This window comes from Heloderma suspectum, chromosome 1, assembly GCF_057233095.1.
Source record: "Heloderma suspectum isolate Gila_16-S chromosome 1, 16-S_ref, whole genome shotgun sequence".
Lineage (NCBI taxonomy): Eukaryota > Metazoa > Chordata > Lepidosauria > Squamata > Helodermatidae > Heloderma > Heloderma suspectum.
Genome location: NC_139458.1, coordinates 165,569,197 through 165,584,826, shown reverse-complemented (window position 1 = coordinate 165,584,826; position 15,630 = coordinate 165,569,197). Strand labels below are relative to the sequence as shown.

Below are 15,630 nucleotides of genomic sequence, written 5' to 3'. Positions count from 1 at the left end.
CTGCCTGGCAGGGGCGCCGGCAGTTGTCCTGGTGCGTGCCCGGGCGTGACGCTTCCTTGTGCGCTCCTCTACTGGGGTGTCCGCCCTCCCGGCGGCCGAGCGCCTGCCCCCCCTTCTTGCCTCTTCAGGCGGTTGCTGCACGCCTTCGCTGCTGCGGCCCCGGGGTTGCGGGCGCTCATGGCGGGGGCGCGTGTGCTGTCCCTCGGCCGGCACTTGCCGCCCCGGCGAGAGTGTTGGCGACTTTGCCTGCGCGTGCCCGGGTGTGGTGCAGGTCGGTTTGCTCCCCTGCCAGGACAGCGGCTGAGCGCCCACCCCCTTCTTTTTCTGGCATGTGCTCAGGCATGGTGCCGGTGGCTGCGTGCAGTTACCAGCTTTGAGGGGTGCCGGTGCTTGCGGCGGCGACATGCCGGCCCCCCCCTTCTTTCCTCTGGCGGTCACACAAGCCTGGGCATCAAGCAAATCGGCGCCGGCTCTTGCTGCCTTCCGTGAGCGTGGGGCGCTCGTGGCGGCAGCCCGTGCATCCCCCCCGAAGAACACAAACAAAACATGAAAATAAACAAAACAAAAACAAAACATAAATAATGACCTGGGGGCGCCGCGCTCAGGAGCGGCGCCTATGGCCACGGGCCCTTGCTACGCCTTGTGGGCGCCGAGCTTGCAGCGGGCGGCAACTGCGCCCCCTTCAAAGCCACTGTATGGTAGTAGCTAGAGTGTTGGACTGGGACTTGAGACACCCAGGTTCTAGTCTCCTTTCCAGGGGCATCGTTTAAGGCTGGAGCCCCTGCTGGGCAGGCAGAAGGTCCCATCCCTGGCATTTCCTGGTAGGGCTAGAAAAACCCTATCTGAACCCCTGCAGAGCCGTTGGGGGGGGGCACAGATTCTCCACCCCTGCCCTATAAGCTAATAAGGTTAATGGCTAGACACACGGTGTCTTAAATGTGAATACACAGAGCCATACAGAAATAGGATCTATGTTTTGCGCTCACCTCTCTAGCCACTACCGGACACGGAGGGTGCCCCTCCTGTCTAGCGGTAGCGGCGGCACTGCTGCCTGTTGTCCGGGGTGCCCAGTGAGTAGCCCACTGGAACCTCCTGCTATGTGCTCTGTCCCCTGCCACATTTTCTTCTAGGAGTGGTGGTTGGTGTGTTGGACTGGGTCCTGGGACCCGAGCCCCTCCTTCTTCTTGCCAATGTCGTGCCAAGATTACCTCACTTTCTACATCATGCCCCCCCCCCAAGAAGGGCCAAGGTTGAAAGAACGGGAAGGGTAGGGCCCCGCCTCCCCTTCCCAACAGTTCACTGCCAAGGCCTGATTCCGAGTCTGATGATGAAACAGACCCGATTCGGGTGTCAATTCTTACTCGTCTGGAAGCTGCTAAGTGTTCTTCGGGGATCTCTTCCCCCTTCCCCGGCCAGATCTAAGAAACCCCCTGGTGGTCCAGCCTAAGCAAACGCGACAACAGAACCAACGCTTGCTATTTCTTTCTATTTCAGCTCATCTATGGGTTCAGTGCACTTGGACGCCACTGAGGCCTCCACCTCGCCTTCACAGGTTCACCATGGCGGCACTCCACCACTGCAGGCAGTCCACCTTCCTGCGGCATCTCCGTCAGCAGTAATCCAAGCAACGTCCTCCTCCTTGGAGTTTCGTCTAGGCGACACACCACAGCTGGAGGTGGTCCGCCCTCATGGGGCATCTCCGTCAGGAGCACTGCAAGTGGCATCACCTCCCTTGCTCCTGGGGACCCGGACACGGCTGCCCTCGATATGGGTGAGATGACTGCACCTCACCCCAGTTGTTCAGACTGGTGACCCTTAGGGCTGTGGGGTTGCTGCCTTAGCTTACCTACCTGAGGGCAGCTGTCCCTCCCAATGTCATCTCCCTATATGACGCTCGGGCCGCCTGCAGCTCCGTCAGTCACACCCCAGTAACCCCAGCCGCTTAACGTAGCAGCTTACAGGGTGTGCTGGATTAATTTAGGATTCCTCGCCTGCCCCCGCCCGCTCGGGCATCCACGTAAGAGACGTATCAGATCCCTACGCTAACCTGGTGAGTTGTACTGTCACCAGGGCTACTCCTTCTCATAATGACTTTCACCTGAGGAGGTGCATGACTGGCTTATGTCGAGGCCTTTCACAGGAGGGCCGCCATTGCCCTTCCCTGCGCAAGGACCTGTTGGACCAGGACCTTTCGCTCCAATTTTGACTCCTTCCCGGCCGGGTTCGGCGATGGATCTGGCAGTGGCCACATTCACCAGGCTGTCTCCTGCACTGGCCCTCAGGCTATGGCAGGTCTGCTGCTTCAGCACTGCTATCTGTGCCAGGAATAAAGCCCCAAGGGCACATACTCCCAGGACATGTGCAGTTTCCGTCGTGAGTGCTCCCTTGTAGCAGTCAGCACTCATGCACCTCTTGCCCAATGCCCGGGGATGGTAGGGTCCCCTTGGAAAAGCCGAGGCAGTAGGAAGCTCTGGATGGCCCATGCCTAGTTAGAATGCATCTTGACTTAGAACACAGTTTTTATGCTAGGTTCTAGGGACCCCCCTTTTTTCTCTAGGTCAACATAGGCCATCCTTACCTCGTAAGCAACATTTCTCCTCGCCAGGCGTCGACAGGTCCAGGAGAGGTTAACAAGGCAGTACTGGCGGACGGGTTTTAGCCCCCCCTTTTTTCCAAACCCCATTATCTACTCTAAGGATCTCCCCTTTTCGAAGTGGTGCCCAGGAAATCCTCTAGGGAGTTTATCCTGATTCGTAACCTCTCTTCCCGGAAGGCCAGTCAGTTAATCACGAGATCCCTGATCATCTCTGCTCAGTGCGACACACCTCTTCGATGAGGCAGCTGTCTTAGTCTGGGATCCCGTCCACGTGTCCCTGAGGGGCATGTGCTACATGGAGTCCAAAGACGGTGGTCAAAGTTCTGACCTAACGCAAGTATTGCCCCCCTTTCCTGTTACCTCGGTGTCCCTTAGCTCACAAAAGGCTGAGGGCCAGTCTCCCACATCAATATTCGGTGAAGCCAATCCAATACCCTTAGGGTTATTCTCGCCTCAATCTGGACACCTTTCAGGTCCTTTAGGCACAGCGCCAAGCAGTTATACATCAGGCAAGGCTTCAACTTAGTAGTGCTTTAATGGCACCTCCTTCTGGAAGCGTGAGCCTCCCCTCAAAGCTGGACTGCGGATTCACATGTTCCGCTGCAACCTCCAAGGGGTTTCAGATTCTTAGGGCAGGTCCGATCGTGCTGTGGGTAGTGGCCTGTAGAGTGGAGGCTGCTGCCGCCGCCAAGCTCATTTTGGGATAGCCTTATAGCCAAATCAGTAACCCCCCCCTTCGGTATGATAACATGACCACGTTATTCATTCTCCGTCCTCCTGAAATTGGAGGGTCATGTCATGTGTCAGTGTGTTCGTGCTCCAGAGTCGGTGTTACAACATCAGGTTCTGGGTCCACTATGTGCCGGGTTAGGCAAACCCAATTATCGATGTCTCGTCATGAAATTAGGTCAATGTCTTCCGGGCCTTAGCCCCGTGGGTGCTCCATACCCAGATCCCATCCTTGCAGTACTACGGGAGACCGGGATACTGAAGACAGGCATGCCAGTCTGCATTCCATGGCTCTCCATACAGGAGCCGCCTGCGTCAGAGCAGGTAGGGTGTGTCGCGCATTAGGCAAAGCTTCAGCGTTAGGATTCATGACCCTTATCTATAGATCAGTGGCCGCATTTTGCTCCTCCTTAAGGAACAACAGACTATTTGGGACCATAAGTCGCAAGCTGGCCATTTAGCCTTCCGGCCCACAATGGTGGGATTCACTGACTCCATGTCAGATTTCAGGGTTCGGCGTGCAATGTAGTGTTGGGCACAGATGTTGCCTGCTTTAGTAAATTAGCCACCCTCTCTCTCCGGATACCCCTTTCGGGCTCCGGGGGTAATGGGCCTCCATTTCAGCTTTCCAGTAAGACGTTTCCCTGTCCCACATAGCAGCCTTAACAACCTTCAAACCCCCCCCTCCTTAGGAATTCAGGGTTGGTCTGGGCTCCCAAGGCCGACTGGTCCCGGAGGGCCTTGATATGCTTCAAGGTATAGGTCTGGCCCAATGTGACCCATTTACGTATTTGGTGATCTATAGGGGTGCACGAAAGCCACTTACCTGGTCTCGCAGCTTTTCGCGGTGGGGGGGAGGCGCTTTGCTGCTCTCCCCCCGAAGTTCAGGCCAGGGGGGGAGGCTTCCCGCCTCGCCCAGCTGAAATTCAGGCTGGGGAGGAGGCGCCTCGCCCGGCCGCGAAATAAAAAGTTAAAAACAAAACAAAATGCCCCCGTGATAGGCTACGTGACGATTAACGTAGCCTATCATGGCTAGATCTGCAAAGTCAGCCGTGATAGGCTACGTAAATCGTCACGTAGCCTATCACGGGTGACTTAAAAAAAAAAAAAGCGCGTACGCAAATGGCGGCCCCCATAGGGAGCCGCCATTCGCGTTCCTTATTTGGTCGCTGTAGTCTACATAAATCTTTACGTAGACTACAGCGACCAAATAAGGAACGCGAATGGCGGCTCCCTATGGGGGCCGCCATTAGCGTACGCGCTTTTTTTTTTTTAAAGTCACCCGTGATAGGCTACGTGACGATTTACGTAGCCTATCACGGCTGGCTTTGCAAATCTAGCCGTGATAGGCTACGTTAATCATCACGTAGCTTATCACGGGGGCGTGGATTTTTTTTAGTTTTATTGGAATGGCGGCGGCAGCAGCCGGTCGAAAGATCGGCTGCCGCCCCCGCCCCTGACGAAGACCCAATGAACCGCCGCTGGGACCCGCCGCCGGGAGGGACATTCGGGAAAGGTAAGTCCCATCCCGGGGGGGGTGCAGGGGGCGGGGGGGTGCGGAGAATTTCTCCCCGAAACTTCTTCGGGGGGCCGAACACGTTGGCGCTCGGCCCCCCAAAGTTTCGGGGAGAAATTCTCCGCCAACCCTAGTGATCTAACTGATCGGTATGGCAAGGGCACGGCAGTGGCCCATGGCCAAACGCAAGTCAATAGGTTAGGCCCCGTCGGCACCTTATGGGTTTTATGGAATGCCACGGGTCTGAGGAGGGGCCTCCATTTTATCACTTCAACAGCTTACTGTTGACTTAAGGGCAATTTGGGCAGTTTCTACATTAGCTTTACCCCACTAGGCCTAGGTAATTTGCAGTTCAGAGCCCACTGTTGTTTCATCGAAGCAGTCTCCATGGTAGCTGCTGGAGGTTTCTCTCTCAGGCACGTTAGGAGATTCGAAAATGGGGCTTCACAGCGTTTCGGCCTGCGTTCACAAGTTGTCCACTTCTTCCTGACACAATTTTCGCTTTGCTTGCCTAATGTGTTTATTCCTTAGACCAGCAGACTCGTCGTACGCCGGTACAGGTGCTCTTACATGGGCACGTTATGATGTCTGGAGCTGCACAAAGGGCTTGTCTGTCATCTTCAGACGTCAGCTTCTGTCACCCCATCACATTAGGATCCAGTGGCTTTACAGACGTGGCAGGCGGTGGGAGTCCCCTCCTCACTCTGTTCCACCAAAGTTTGTCAGTCTTCCTCCGCAGGTCCAGGTGCTGCACATTGAGAGGAATGACGTCAGCTGTAAGCCAGGCCTTGGTTGATCGAACAGGCCTTGGTTGAGATGCAGGTGGTCTGGCATACCTGGCCGGAAGTAGCCTATTGCAGCCCTCACTGCTCCCATGGATCAATGGGAAGGACTGGAATGACGTTGCCAGCGGCAGGGCACATCCGAAAGCGCACAGAGAAATGGCTTATGGCCATGTGAATGAGGTGATGGATGCACCACCCGCCAGGGAATTCTGTGGACTTAGAGGGAACATTACAGGTAGGACGGTGTCCGCCTGTCTCATTTAGTGAATAACATATGTCTGTCTGATCGGCAAAGGGGCCTGCGGGAAGTTCTTCTGCGCAGGTGGGGGGTGTTTCACAAGCTCTAGGCTTGTGACTCCGGTGGCGGCTAGGATGGGCAAAAACAGGAAAGTAGGGATGGTGTGCATGCAGAGGCACCTTATGGTGACAGGTGATGCCTGAGGCCCCCCGAACGGGTTGTGCAGCTCGGCGGGGGGATAAGGGTTGCCTGGGAGACCAACCCTACTTACTCACCCAGGTGTTTCATGGCACCGGGTTGGGGGTGACACCGGAAAGTCTACCTCCCCCAGAAGGGGCAGTCCGGAGGGATGGCGAGATCACCGCCACCCCTCAGGCTGGGTGTGTTTTCGCCCAAGAAGTGCCAGCTAGCCGCTGACACAGTTAGATGCCCGTCCTAGTTACCCCTTTGCAGCTATTTCAATAAATGTGGCTCAATTTTCAACCCAAGCTTGTTGTCTGTGTCTTCTTTAACCCATCTCCGCTCACAAACAGCTATTTGCATGGGAGGAAATGCTTTATATTGGCTCCAGTTTACTTCCAACATCTACTTTGCCCTTGAAGTGTATAGGGTATACTTTCTGAGAATCCTAACCAGCCACTGACAGAAAATAACCAGGTGCCAGGCGAGGGGAGGGAAATGTTACAGCTTCTACGGCAGCATTTTAAAGTGGTATTTAACAACTCTGAGGCTCACACTACACATGAGACAGGCTTGACTGCAGCAGTGAAGCTGTAGAAGGGGTACTTAATGTTTTCCCAGTGGGCCATGGAAAAACAGGCTCCTGCAGGTGGGAAGGCAAGAGAAATGTTGATTACCAATATGGGTAAAGGTTAAACAGCTCTCCCCCAAAACCTCTGCTGTGGTTCAGTACACTCCTCCACCCAAAGCTGCAACTCCATTTAAAGAGAAATCTGCCAGGAGATCAGACATGGATCTCCTGTTGTCATGTCTTATTTGAACCTGATTGTTAAACAAAAGGTTGGCTATAATATATTAGATATTGCATACAACAAGAATACAACCTCTGTTGCATATAACAGAATTACAACAGGAGGAGCTTTGGGAGTCAGAGGAAGACTGTACCCAAGGGTTGGACCTGTTCGTGGGTGTATTTGGCTAGGGCGAAGGTTTAGGGAATTTGGCCTGTGGTAAAATATGTCCATGGGGTCACAAAGAGTCGGACACGACTGAACGACTGAACAACAACAACAACAACAAAATATGTCAATAAGAGGCTTATAGCAGCTACAGTGTCTCTTGAGCCCTTAAGCAGTGTCAGCTAGCATACTTTTGGAAACCCCAAAGTAAATATTAATATTCCATTATGTACAAAATTCCCATTTAATAAATTAACTTGTTCAACACTTTATCTTGTCTCTAGTGTTGGTGCCCATCTCATGCCTAAGCCGCTTATACCAAGCTATTGGGAGGTTTACTCTGAGAGAATTGGTGGTGGTGGAAAAGGGTCAGCTTGTAGAACTCTGAGTTATAGCAGCAGAGAGTTCCTTAGGCCCAGAAATATAAGCATTTGCTACAAATAAATTTAAAAACCCATAGGTGGGATTGCCCAGTGAAGGAGCAGTTTCGCCCTCAGGTGGTGTCAGTGCAGGAGTGAAAACCCCCATACTTGCACTGAGCACTGAGGAAGTTGTCCAGGGGTGGAGGCAGGGATTTCGGAGACAGGTTGTTTGCCTCCCAAAGTATTATGCTGTAGTTGCTGAAATGAGTTTCTTGTATTTGTGACAGAAACTCCAGAAGGCACCAAAAAGTTGGATTTTATTTATTCTTAAATCAAACAATCCAGAGTGCATACTGATGCACTTATTTAGATTTTAATTGGCATAAATTGAGTAATCATAAGTTACTATGTTCAGCCAAGCACAAAGGATGACTAGACCATCAGGATGAACAAATTCTAAACAGATGTTAGGAAGCAATCTTAGAATTGGAAAACATGCAATGAATAGCTCATCACACAGGTAGTCTATACTATATAGGATTCTACAGTACCATATACTCAAAGACAAGGCATACATGTCCCAAGGAGATAGTTCTCCACTCTAAAGTTTTTTCTCATCTCACATGCAAATGTACAAAGAAAAAAAACAGAGGGGAGGCAATAAACATAACAGGAGAAATCATTAAATAAAATCTTAAGGATGGAAAGTGTTTCCAGTAAAGTTATATTGGGTTATACCTTCAACAAAAAGTGATAATAGCAGTGGAGATTTAAATTGGATGGTCACTATCCCCTGTCCCACCCCAAGCTCATGTGGTAAATGCTATATGATCACAAAGCCTTCTTCATAGAGACATTCCCAGGGGCGGTGATGGTTCTGAAACAACGGTGCTAATGTTGTTTCCCAGAATGCCCTTGTATGATGCTTTTTGTTTACATAGTGTCGCTCACAAGAGCATTGGTGAATGGTGCCTTCCAGTCAGCTACTACTGAGAAGCATTTGGTGGAAGGGGAAATGAATGAGTAGATTTGGGTCCCCATTAGACTCCCAAAGGATTCCAAAATAGGCCAAAAATCAATACTTTCAGCCTACCTCTACTTTTATCCATAGGTCAGGAAACAAAATAGATTACCCATAGAATTTCTAACTTCTTCTCAGGGAAGTGGGACACATATTATACGTATTATATACATATTATGTAACAATATCATGCAAAGTTAGCGAAACAGAGTACAGTTTCTTGAAGCAGAAGGAATGGTCATGTTTACCAACAACTTTCTTAGCTAGGATATGTGTAGGGATGTCAGAGAAATTCTCTCGAAAGTGAAATGGGCTCGAAAACAGTCACTTTCGGTTCGCCGAACCCTTTCCCAAGACGAGGCGCCCAGGTCTACCCGAACGTGAGCTCACGCGACCCTTTTTTTTTTTAATCTGCCGAAAGTTTTACGAAGGTATTTACGAAGGCAACTTCGCAAATTAGGATGAAAGATGGCGAAAGGGATTACACGAAACTATTTAATAAACATGCAGTTTCCTTCCCTGCTACGACGCGGCTTTCTTTTGCTGGGAGGGACGGGGTCACAAAGTGCACGTAGCCTGCCTGCCCTGAGGCTGAGCTGCATAGCCTCATCTTTTGTTTTATACTTTTATTGTATGTGTGAGGTCAGGTTCAGGTCAGGTGAGGTCACCTGACCGAGATCCCTCCAGGCCACCCCCCCACCCCACCAGGAAGATAATTGAGGGGAGGGAACTCATCGACCATTTATCCCCTGGATTCCCGCCTTTAGTTCACAATAGGACGGCGGTCGTGCAGCAGCCTCACTTGCTCCAAGCTAGACTCCAGAGTCCAGAGACAGACTAGAACAGGCGCCGCTGCTGCTCCGTCCCAGCTGCTGCAACTTTCTTTCTCTGCATCCCCGTGTTCTACGGCACTGCAGTTCAACCTTTTTTCTTTTTTCTTTATTACAGTGAAGGTATGTTTACTTTACCTGAATGTGGCCTTATGCTTAGTGATTTTGGGGTGAGATGGAGGAGCAGGGGGAACTGGGGGGGAAGGCATCCTGCAAGGACTCCATCCCCCATCCTCCTGGGCTTCCCAGGATTCACCCATGTGCCTGCCTGCCTATGTATTTCTTTCTGGGGAGGGGGGAGGGGGAGGGGGGAGCTGAAAGGCCTCCATCCGTCCCCCATCCTCCTGGGCTTCCCAGGATTCACCCATGTGCCTGCCTGCCTATGTATTTCTTTCTGGGGAGGGGGGAGGGGGGAGCTGGAAGGCCTCCATCCATCCCCCATCCTCCTGGGCTTCCCAGGATTCACCCATGTGCCTGCCTGCCTATGTATTTCTTTCTGGGGAGGGGGGAGGGGGGAGCTGGAAGGCCTCCATCCATCCCCCATCCTCCTGGGCTTCCCAGGATTCACCCATGTGCCTGCCTGCCTATGTATTTCTTTCTGGGGAGGGGGGAGGGGGGAGCTGGAAGGCCTCCATCCATCCCCTATCCTCCTGGGCATGGATGGGCCACATCCTCCATCCTGGGCTTTTCAGCCTAGTCTGCTGTACAATATGCCCCTGTTTAGTTAGCACTGAATGGCTGGATTGGAGGGTAACTACTTCTACACTGTACTATATCTGCGATTAGGCTGTTCACATGATTTCAGCTTTGCCACATGCATTTATGTCTCCTTCTGCCCAGAGACATGAACATGGAGAAAAGAGGAACCCGTGGTCAATCCGGCACTCAAAAGAGGCGTGGACGCCCGGCAAGAACATACACCGCTGAGGTCGCATTTCAGTGGTATTTTAATAATGAGATGGAAGTGGAGGAAGCCCAAGGTGTGACCAGCAGCGACAGCGGCCCCAGCCCACCCCGCACCCGTAAGCAGCGCACACCGCCAATTTCCGCTACAGAAAGTGACACAGGCACAGGCTCACTTGGATGGTGAGCGGAAGGGCAGTGTCTCCAAACCCAAAGCGGATGAAAATGTCCCCAAGGAGACTCTGCAGCGGCAGGATGAAAGTCAAGATATCTACCTCATTCCAAAGGATGAATCTGGTAAGACTCTGTCACCACAGGTGCTTGTGAATATCTGGATACAAACAGATGTCTTTGAATATTTGAATAGTCCCTACATTAGCCTTCTGCAACCTGCAGCCTTCCAGATGTTTTGGGCTACAACTCCCGGCATTATTGACCATTGGTGATGCCGGCTTGGCCTGATGGGATTTGAAGTCCAAAACCTTTGGAGGGGAGCATTTGGGGAAGGGATCTTCTTCTTCAACACAACAAAACATACACGACTGTTTTACATTCATCCATATTCATTGCTGTGAACATATTTCATATTATTTAAATGTTACATGGTGCTCCAGTACGAAAGAAAACCCCAAGTCTTTAAAAGAACTGCAATACTTTTTCAAACAATACACCTTTTCGGTGGGAAAACACTTCAGTGTTTTGTGCTCGCTTGTTTCCAAAGCCATTCATCATAGTTTGCTGTCTTATTTGGGCTTGATCTCTTTTAACTAGAGCTGCGATGTGAATTGATTAAGCAATTACATTTCTGAGGATGGTTTTTAAAATGTTGCAGAAATCTGAGTCAGAGACTTATTTAGTCCCTTTAGTCTGACCCCCGATATGGCTACTACAAAAAGAGGGCCTGACTAATCAGGCACTGCTCCTGGGGGACCACAAATGCACCCTTGAAAAAGGCAGTGGGATTCGCCAAGTATGTGCTCAGGTCAGGACCAGCCCTATCGTTAGGGAGCCTTGCAGCTCCTCAGCCAGCTTGTTGTTCTCTGGTGTGGTGGAAGAGGCTCTCGCATTGTCACTGTTCAAGTAAGATTCAGCTATCGCCCTATGTAGGATGGAGGGGTGCCATTTTACCCTTTGCCTCAGGAAGCAAAACGCGTTGGGCCAGCCCTGTGGGGGATGAGTCCCACACAATGGTATAATAGAGCTGATGAAAGGAGTGGACCTTGCAAGGGAGCCAGATATCTCCTCCCCCATGCTTTTCATGTTTTCACCAGTGAGGACACGTTTAGATAACTCTCGTTGAGTTTCCCAGTCTGTACAGTACCTTTTTTTTGCACCTAATGTGTTTTCTCAGTGCTCAGTAGTGCAGGAGTAGCTTACAACTGCACCTTGTGTCATGTGGATTGATTGCGAGTCCTCCAAGCTATGTTTCATAGATTGCTACAACAACACAGTTTTATTTGTTTGGCTATTACTCATGTGTAAAAGTCGCATTTCTCATGAAACTCTGCTTCTATGTATTTTGAATCTTTACAGAGACGCCCACAACCGTCCTCCCTGCATCCGACAGCGGAAGTGGGACAGGTGAACCAGGTCCACAGCTGCCTGCTGATGATCACCTCGTGGGCGGCGGCTCAGGTGATTTTGAAAAAAATGCCGGAGGACTTAGCGTCATCAGTGATCCGGACAGCGAAGATGATGAGGAGCTGTTCTATATCAATGATGTCCCTGCTGAGACTGGGTCTGACTCTGTTCTCCACTTCCAGCCTTCTGCGTTCTGCGGGACCAATCCCAAACCTCAGGAACAAACGTCCCCTGCCAAGCACTGGTCAGCACCATCAACAACACCATCCACAGATGAGTGGAAACATGCAGCTCCAGCTGCCACCTCATCTGGAACCGAAGGCCACATTCCCCAAAGAAGAAATGGTGGTGGCAGGGTGAGCTCTTATGTGTGGCGCTTCTTCAAATATGCAGAGAACGACCGCTATGTCGTGATGTGCGATATTTGTCGAAGCCGTGTGTGGCTAGGAAAAGAAGGGGGCTGTCCACGAGTGGGCACGTCTGCCATGAGGCGACACATGGAGGTGCATCATCCGCTTCTTGTGCCCAAAGATAGCGATGGGAAGCCACAACCATCCAAAAAGAACAGTACCGCCTTTGCCTCATCTTCCAAAGACCTCACACAAAGTGGTCTGGGTGGGAAGGGCACAGAAGGCAGCTTTGCTAAGAGGCAGGTCTCACTGGAGAAATGCCTTGCGCTGACACAGAAATTACCCTCTGACAGCGCCCAGGCATGACAGTGGAATCATCTCCTGACAGTGGCCATTGCAGCACGTATGCTTCCCTTCTTCCTGGTGGAAGATGAAGACTTTTTGACCTTACTTAAGAGCATCTGCCCTCGGTGGGATGTCCCCTCTCGTCACTACATTAGTGGCGTAGCCATTCCAGCCCTGGCTTCTGCAATCAGACGGGTGATCCAACAGGATTTGAAATGTGCAGTTGGAGGAAGTGTACATTTAACGAGTGACACATGGACAAGTAACCAAACAAAGTCTTATCTGTGTGTCACCGCGCACTGGGTATCCATCAGTGCGAGCAGCCGACTGAGTCATAGAACAGCGACATTGTCCCTCACAATGCTCTCTGGGACACACACAGCGGAAAACGTCAGCAGCAGCATCAGTGGTGTTGTTCAGTCCTGGTTGGCCCCCTTAAATCTTACAGTGGGCTGTGTAGCAACAGACAATGCCTCAAACTACCTAAAAGCAGCCCGCATTGCACGGCTAAACCACGTTCCGTGCGTTGCGCACTGCTTGAACCTTGTGGTGCGTTCTGGATTGAGCAACGCCTCCCCCAAAATTGGCAAGCTACTTAAGGTGGCCCGATCCATTTGCACCCATTTCCGGCAGTCCTGCTCAGCAATGGAGGCAATCGGTGCCATCCAACATAGCCGTGGCCTTCCAGAACACAAATTCATTTTGGATGTGTCCACACGCTGGAACAGCACATTGCATATGCTTCAGAGACTCTGTGAGCAGAGACCAGCTATAAATGACTACATCACTGAGAAGCAACAACACTCCAAATTTTTTGTCACACCACATCAGTGGCTCTGGATGCAAGACCTGGTGGACATTTTAAAAATTTTCGATGAATGCACAGCAGTACTGAGTGTAGACTATGCCACACTGGGCTAAGTGCTACCTGTGCTAAGGATCATAGAGGGGGTGCTGAGAAAACGCCATTCTGAGATTTGTGAGCGCACCAGTGCTGGAGGCAGGGAATTATTCCCCAATCCTGCAGTTAGGCTTGCAGAATTCCTTCTGCAGGAGCTGGGCACCAACAAACACATAACTTCAATCAGGGGGGACATGAAATACGTTGCTGCTGCATTCCTTGAACCATGGTTCAGGGATAGCTCAACAAGTGCGGAGCCTCCAAACGACAACCCTGACTTCCAAAGTTTAAAAAAATATTTGACTGAGAAAGTCATGGAGTGCTTCCAGAGAGATGGGCTGGATGAGAAGGAGCTGGGTGAGGCTAGTAGGACCACTACCTCCCCTGAAGACAATATCTGCAGCAGTAGCACCATCACCAGCAGGAGGGGCAATGATGACGCCACAGCAGCTGCACCACCAACAGAGTCAGACACAGGGGCATCTTGTCTCAAGTTCAGCTTTTACTCCTCAATGGCAATGGAGCTTGGTGTAAGTGGGCGCAGGGGGAATGTGCCAAAGCAGCCAGGAAAGCATCAGCCTATGATGTGCTTGTCCGGGAACTTGAAGGTTATTCAAGAGAGAGTTTCTCGGGAACACAGATCAGCCCAGAGAGTGATCCTCTCCTATACTGGGATACAAAACGTGGCGTTTGGCCACATCTGATCAAAGTCGCCATTTGGCATCTATCTTGCCCTCCCTCAAGTGTGGCCTCTGAAAGGCTTTTCTCCACCACAGGAAACATTGTCACCGCCCACCGAAGCAGACTCACGCCACAACATGTCTCCACCCTCGCCTTCATACGCTCCAACAGGGGATGGATTCCCAAGGAGCACCTCCCCCCAGCTGTCAGCAGCAGAGTAGAGAAGTCATCAAGTGACGAGGAGGAACCCTGGGATGATGACACTGCTGCTAGTGTGAGCCAGAGTTCTGAGGGACAATGAGGCAGAATGATACAACTTGTGAGTGGTCACACGGAGGTGTCCCTCAGAACTTTGTCTAAACCTGTAGTCCCTGTCTGGCCTGGGCAGAGCGCAAAGCACTGGCGATATGTGGCGGAGCTTAATAATACCTCACATGCAGAATCCAGTTGCGCTACCCGACTGTGTGTGGCGGACTACGCAACAGCGTACATTGCTACTACACACACACACACACACACACACACACACAGAGTTCTCTATGCGGATGTACTCCGCTATCGACTGTATATGTGTATCTTTACCCCTCTGAATGTTAGTATGATTCTGATTCCCCAAATGTATGTATAGTTCTATTTCTCTTGATGTTGATGTATGCTTTTAATTCATTTAAAATTCTTTCATAAATCACAGAATTGCTTTCAAAGACCTTGTTGTGGTCTCTCCCTGGACTCCCTCAGCTTTTGGGTTTTCCTAAGGACCGAGAGCTCTATGTGAAAAGATCCCTCTGGTATGCTTCCAGTTTGCATGTATGTGATATGCACCTACACGTAAAACAAAGCATACTTCATAGAATCGTAGAGCCACAGAATCATGGGGTTGGAAGGGGCCTACAAAGCCATCGAGTCCAACCCCCTGCTCAAATTAAGGTGTCCAAGTGAGAGCATCCCTGGCAGATGGCTGTCCAGCCTCGTCTTGAATGCACTCATTCATAACATCAGGGATGCGGACTGTCCATCTCCCTATGAGGGAAGCTGTTCTTGTTTGGCTGGGATTTTGGGGAGGCATTCTTGTTGCGGTTAACAGTAAGCAAACACAGAGATCATTGTGTACAATGATCTAGATTTAAGAAATTATATCTGTGGACTTGAACCAAAGAATTGTAACCTATTTTTTAGAAAGAACTTTATATACAAACAGAACAGATCAAGACAAAACACAGAAACAATTCAACAATTCAAAAACAATGTTGGGCTGGCTGGCTGTGGCTGCAGGCCTCAGCTCGTAGGAGGAGGACGGCTTTCCCGCTCCAGGGCCTCCACCCTCCTTCGAAGGTCGTCACCTGTGTGTAGAAAGAAGGAGAAGAATAAAGCACAATGGTAATATGCATCTTGCAGGCAGAGTTGTTAGCTCAGGTCAGGTGCCATTCTGTAGTACTACTTACAGATCCTCCTGAGCATCCGGACGTCTCTTATCAGACGCGTCAGGATCACAAGAGGAGGGGCTTCATCTATGGAAGAAGGGTGGCCTTCCTCCACAGATGCTGCTCCTCTTGCTGCTGGCTCTTCCTCCTCCTCCTCCTCTTCCTCCTCCTCCTCTGTCCTCTCCCTCTCCGCGGCCCTCAGTGCCTCCTCCACCAGCAAGGCACGATGCGC

The 15,630-nt window shown here is 51.1% G+C and overlaps 1 protein-coding gene across 1 annotated transcript; it reads left to right on the top strand.

The window, feature by feature from the left end:
* Nucleotides 1-403: 403 nt before the first annotated feature.
* LOC146358386 (uncharacterized) lies at nucleotides 404-14,176 on the top strand. The gene is made up of 3 exons (XM_084803630.1): nucleotides 404-485; nucleotides 10,336-10,416; nucleotides 11,653-14,176. Exons 1-3 carry the CDS (start codon nucleotides 404-406, stop codon nucleotides 12,414-12,416), a joined length of 927 nt encoding a protein of 308 aa, XP_084659756.1. The 3' UTR covers nucleotides 12,417-14,176.
* Nucleotides 14,177-15,630: the final 1,454 nt, after the last annotated feature.

What these genes read in the sequence shown, in the direction of transcription:
- LOC146358386 (XM_084803630.1), top strand. Translation starts at nt 404, where the DNA reads ATGCCGGCCCCCCCCTTCTTTCCTCTGGCGGTCACACAAGCCTGGGCA. An exon ending in GCCGGCTCTTGCTGCCTTCC is followed by an intron (nt 486 to 10,335) that starts GTGAGCGTGGGG and finishes CCAAACCCAAAG; the next exon opens with CGGATGAAAATGTCCCCAAG. An exon ending in CATTCCAAAGGATGAATCTG is followed by an intron (nt 10,417 to 11,652) that starts GTAAGACTCTGT and finishes GAATCTTTACAG; the next exon opens with AGACGCCCACAACCGTCCTC.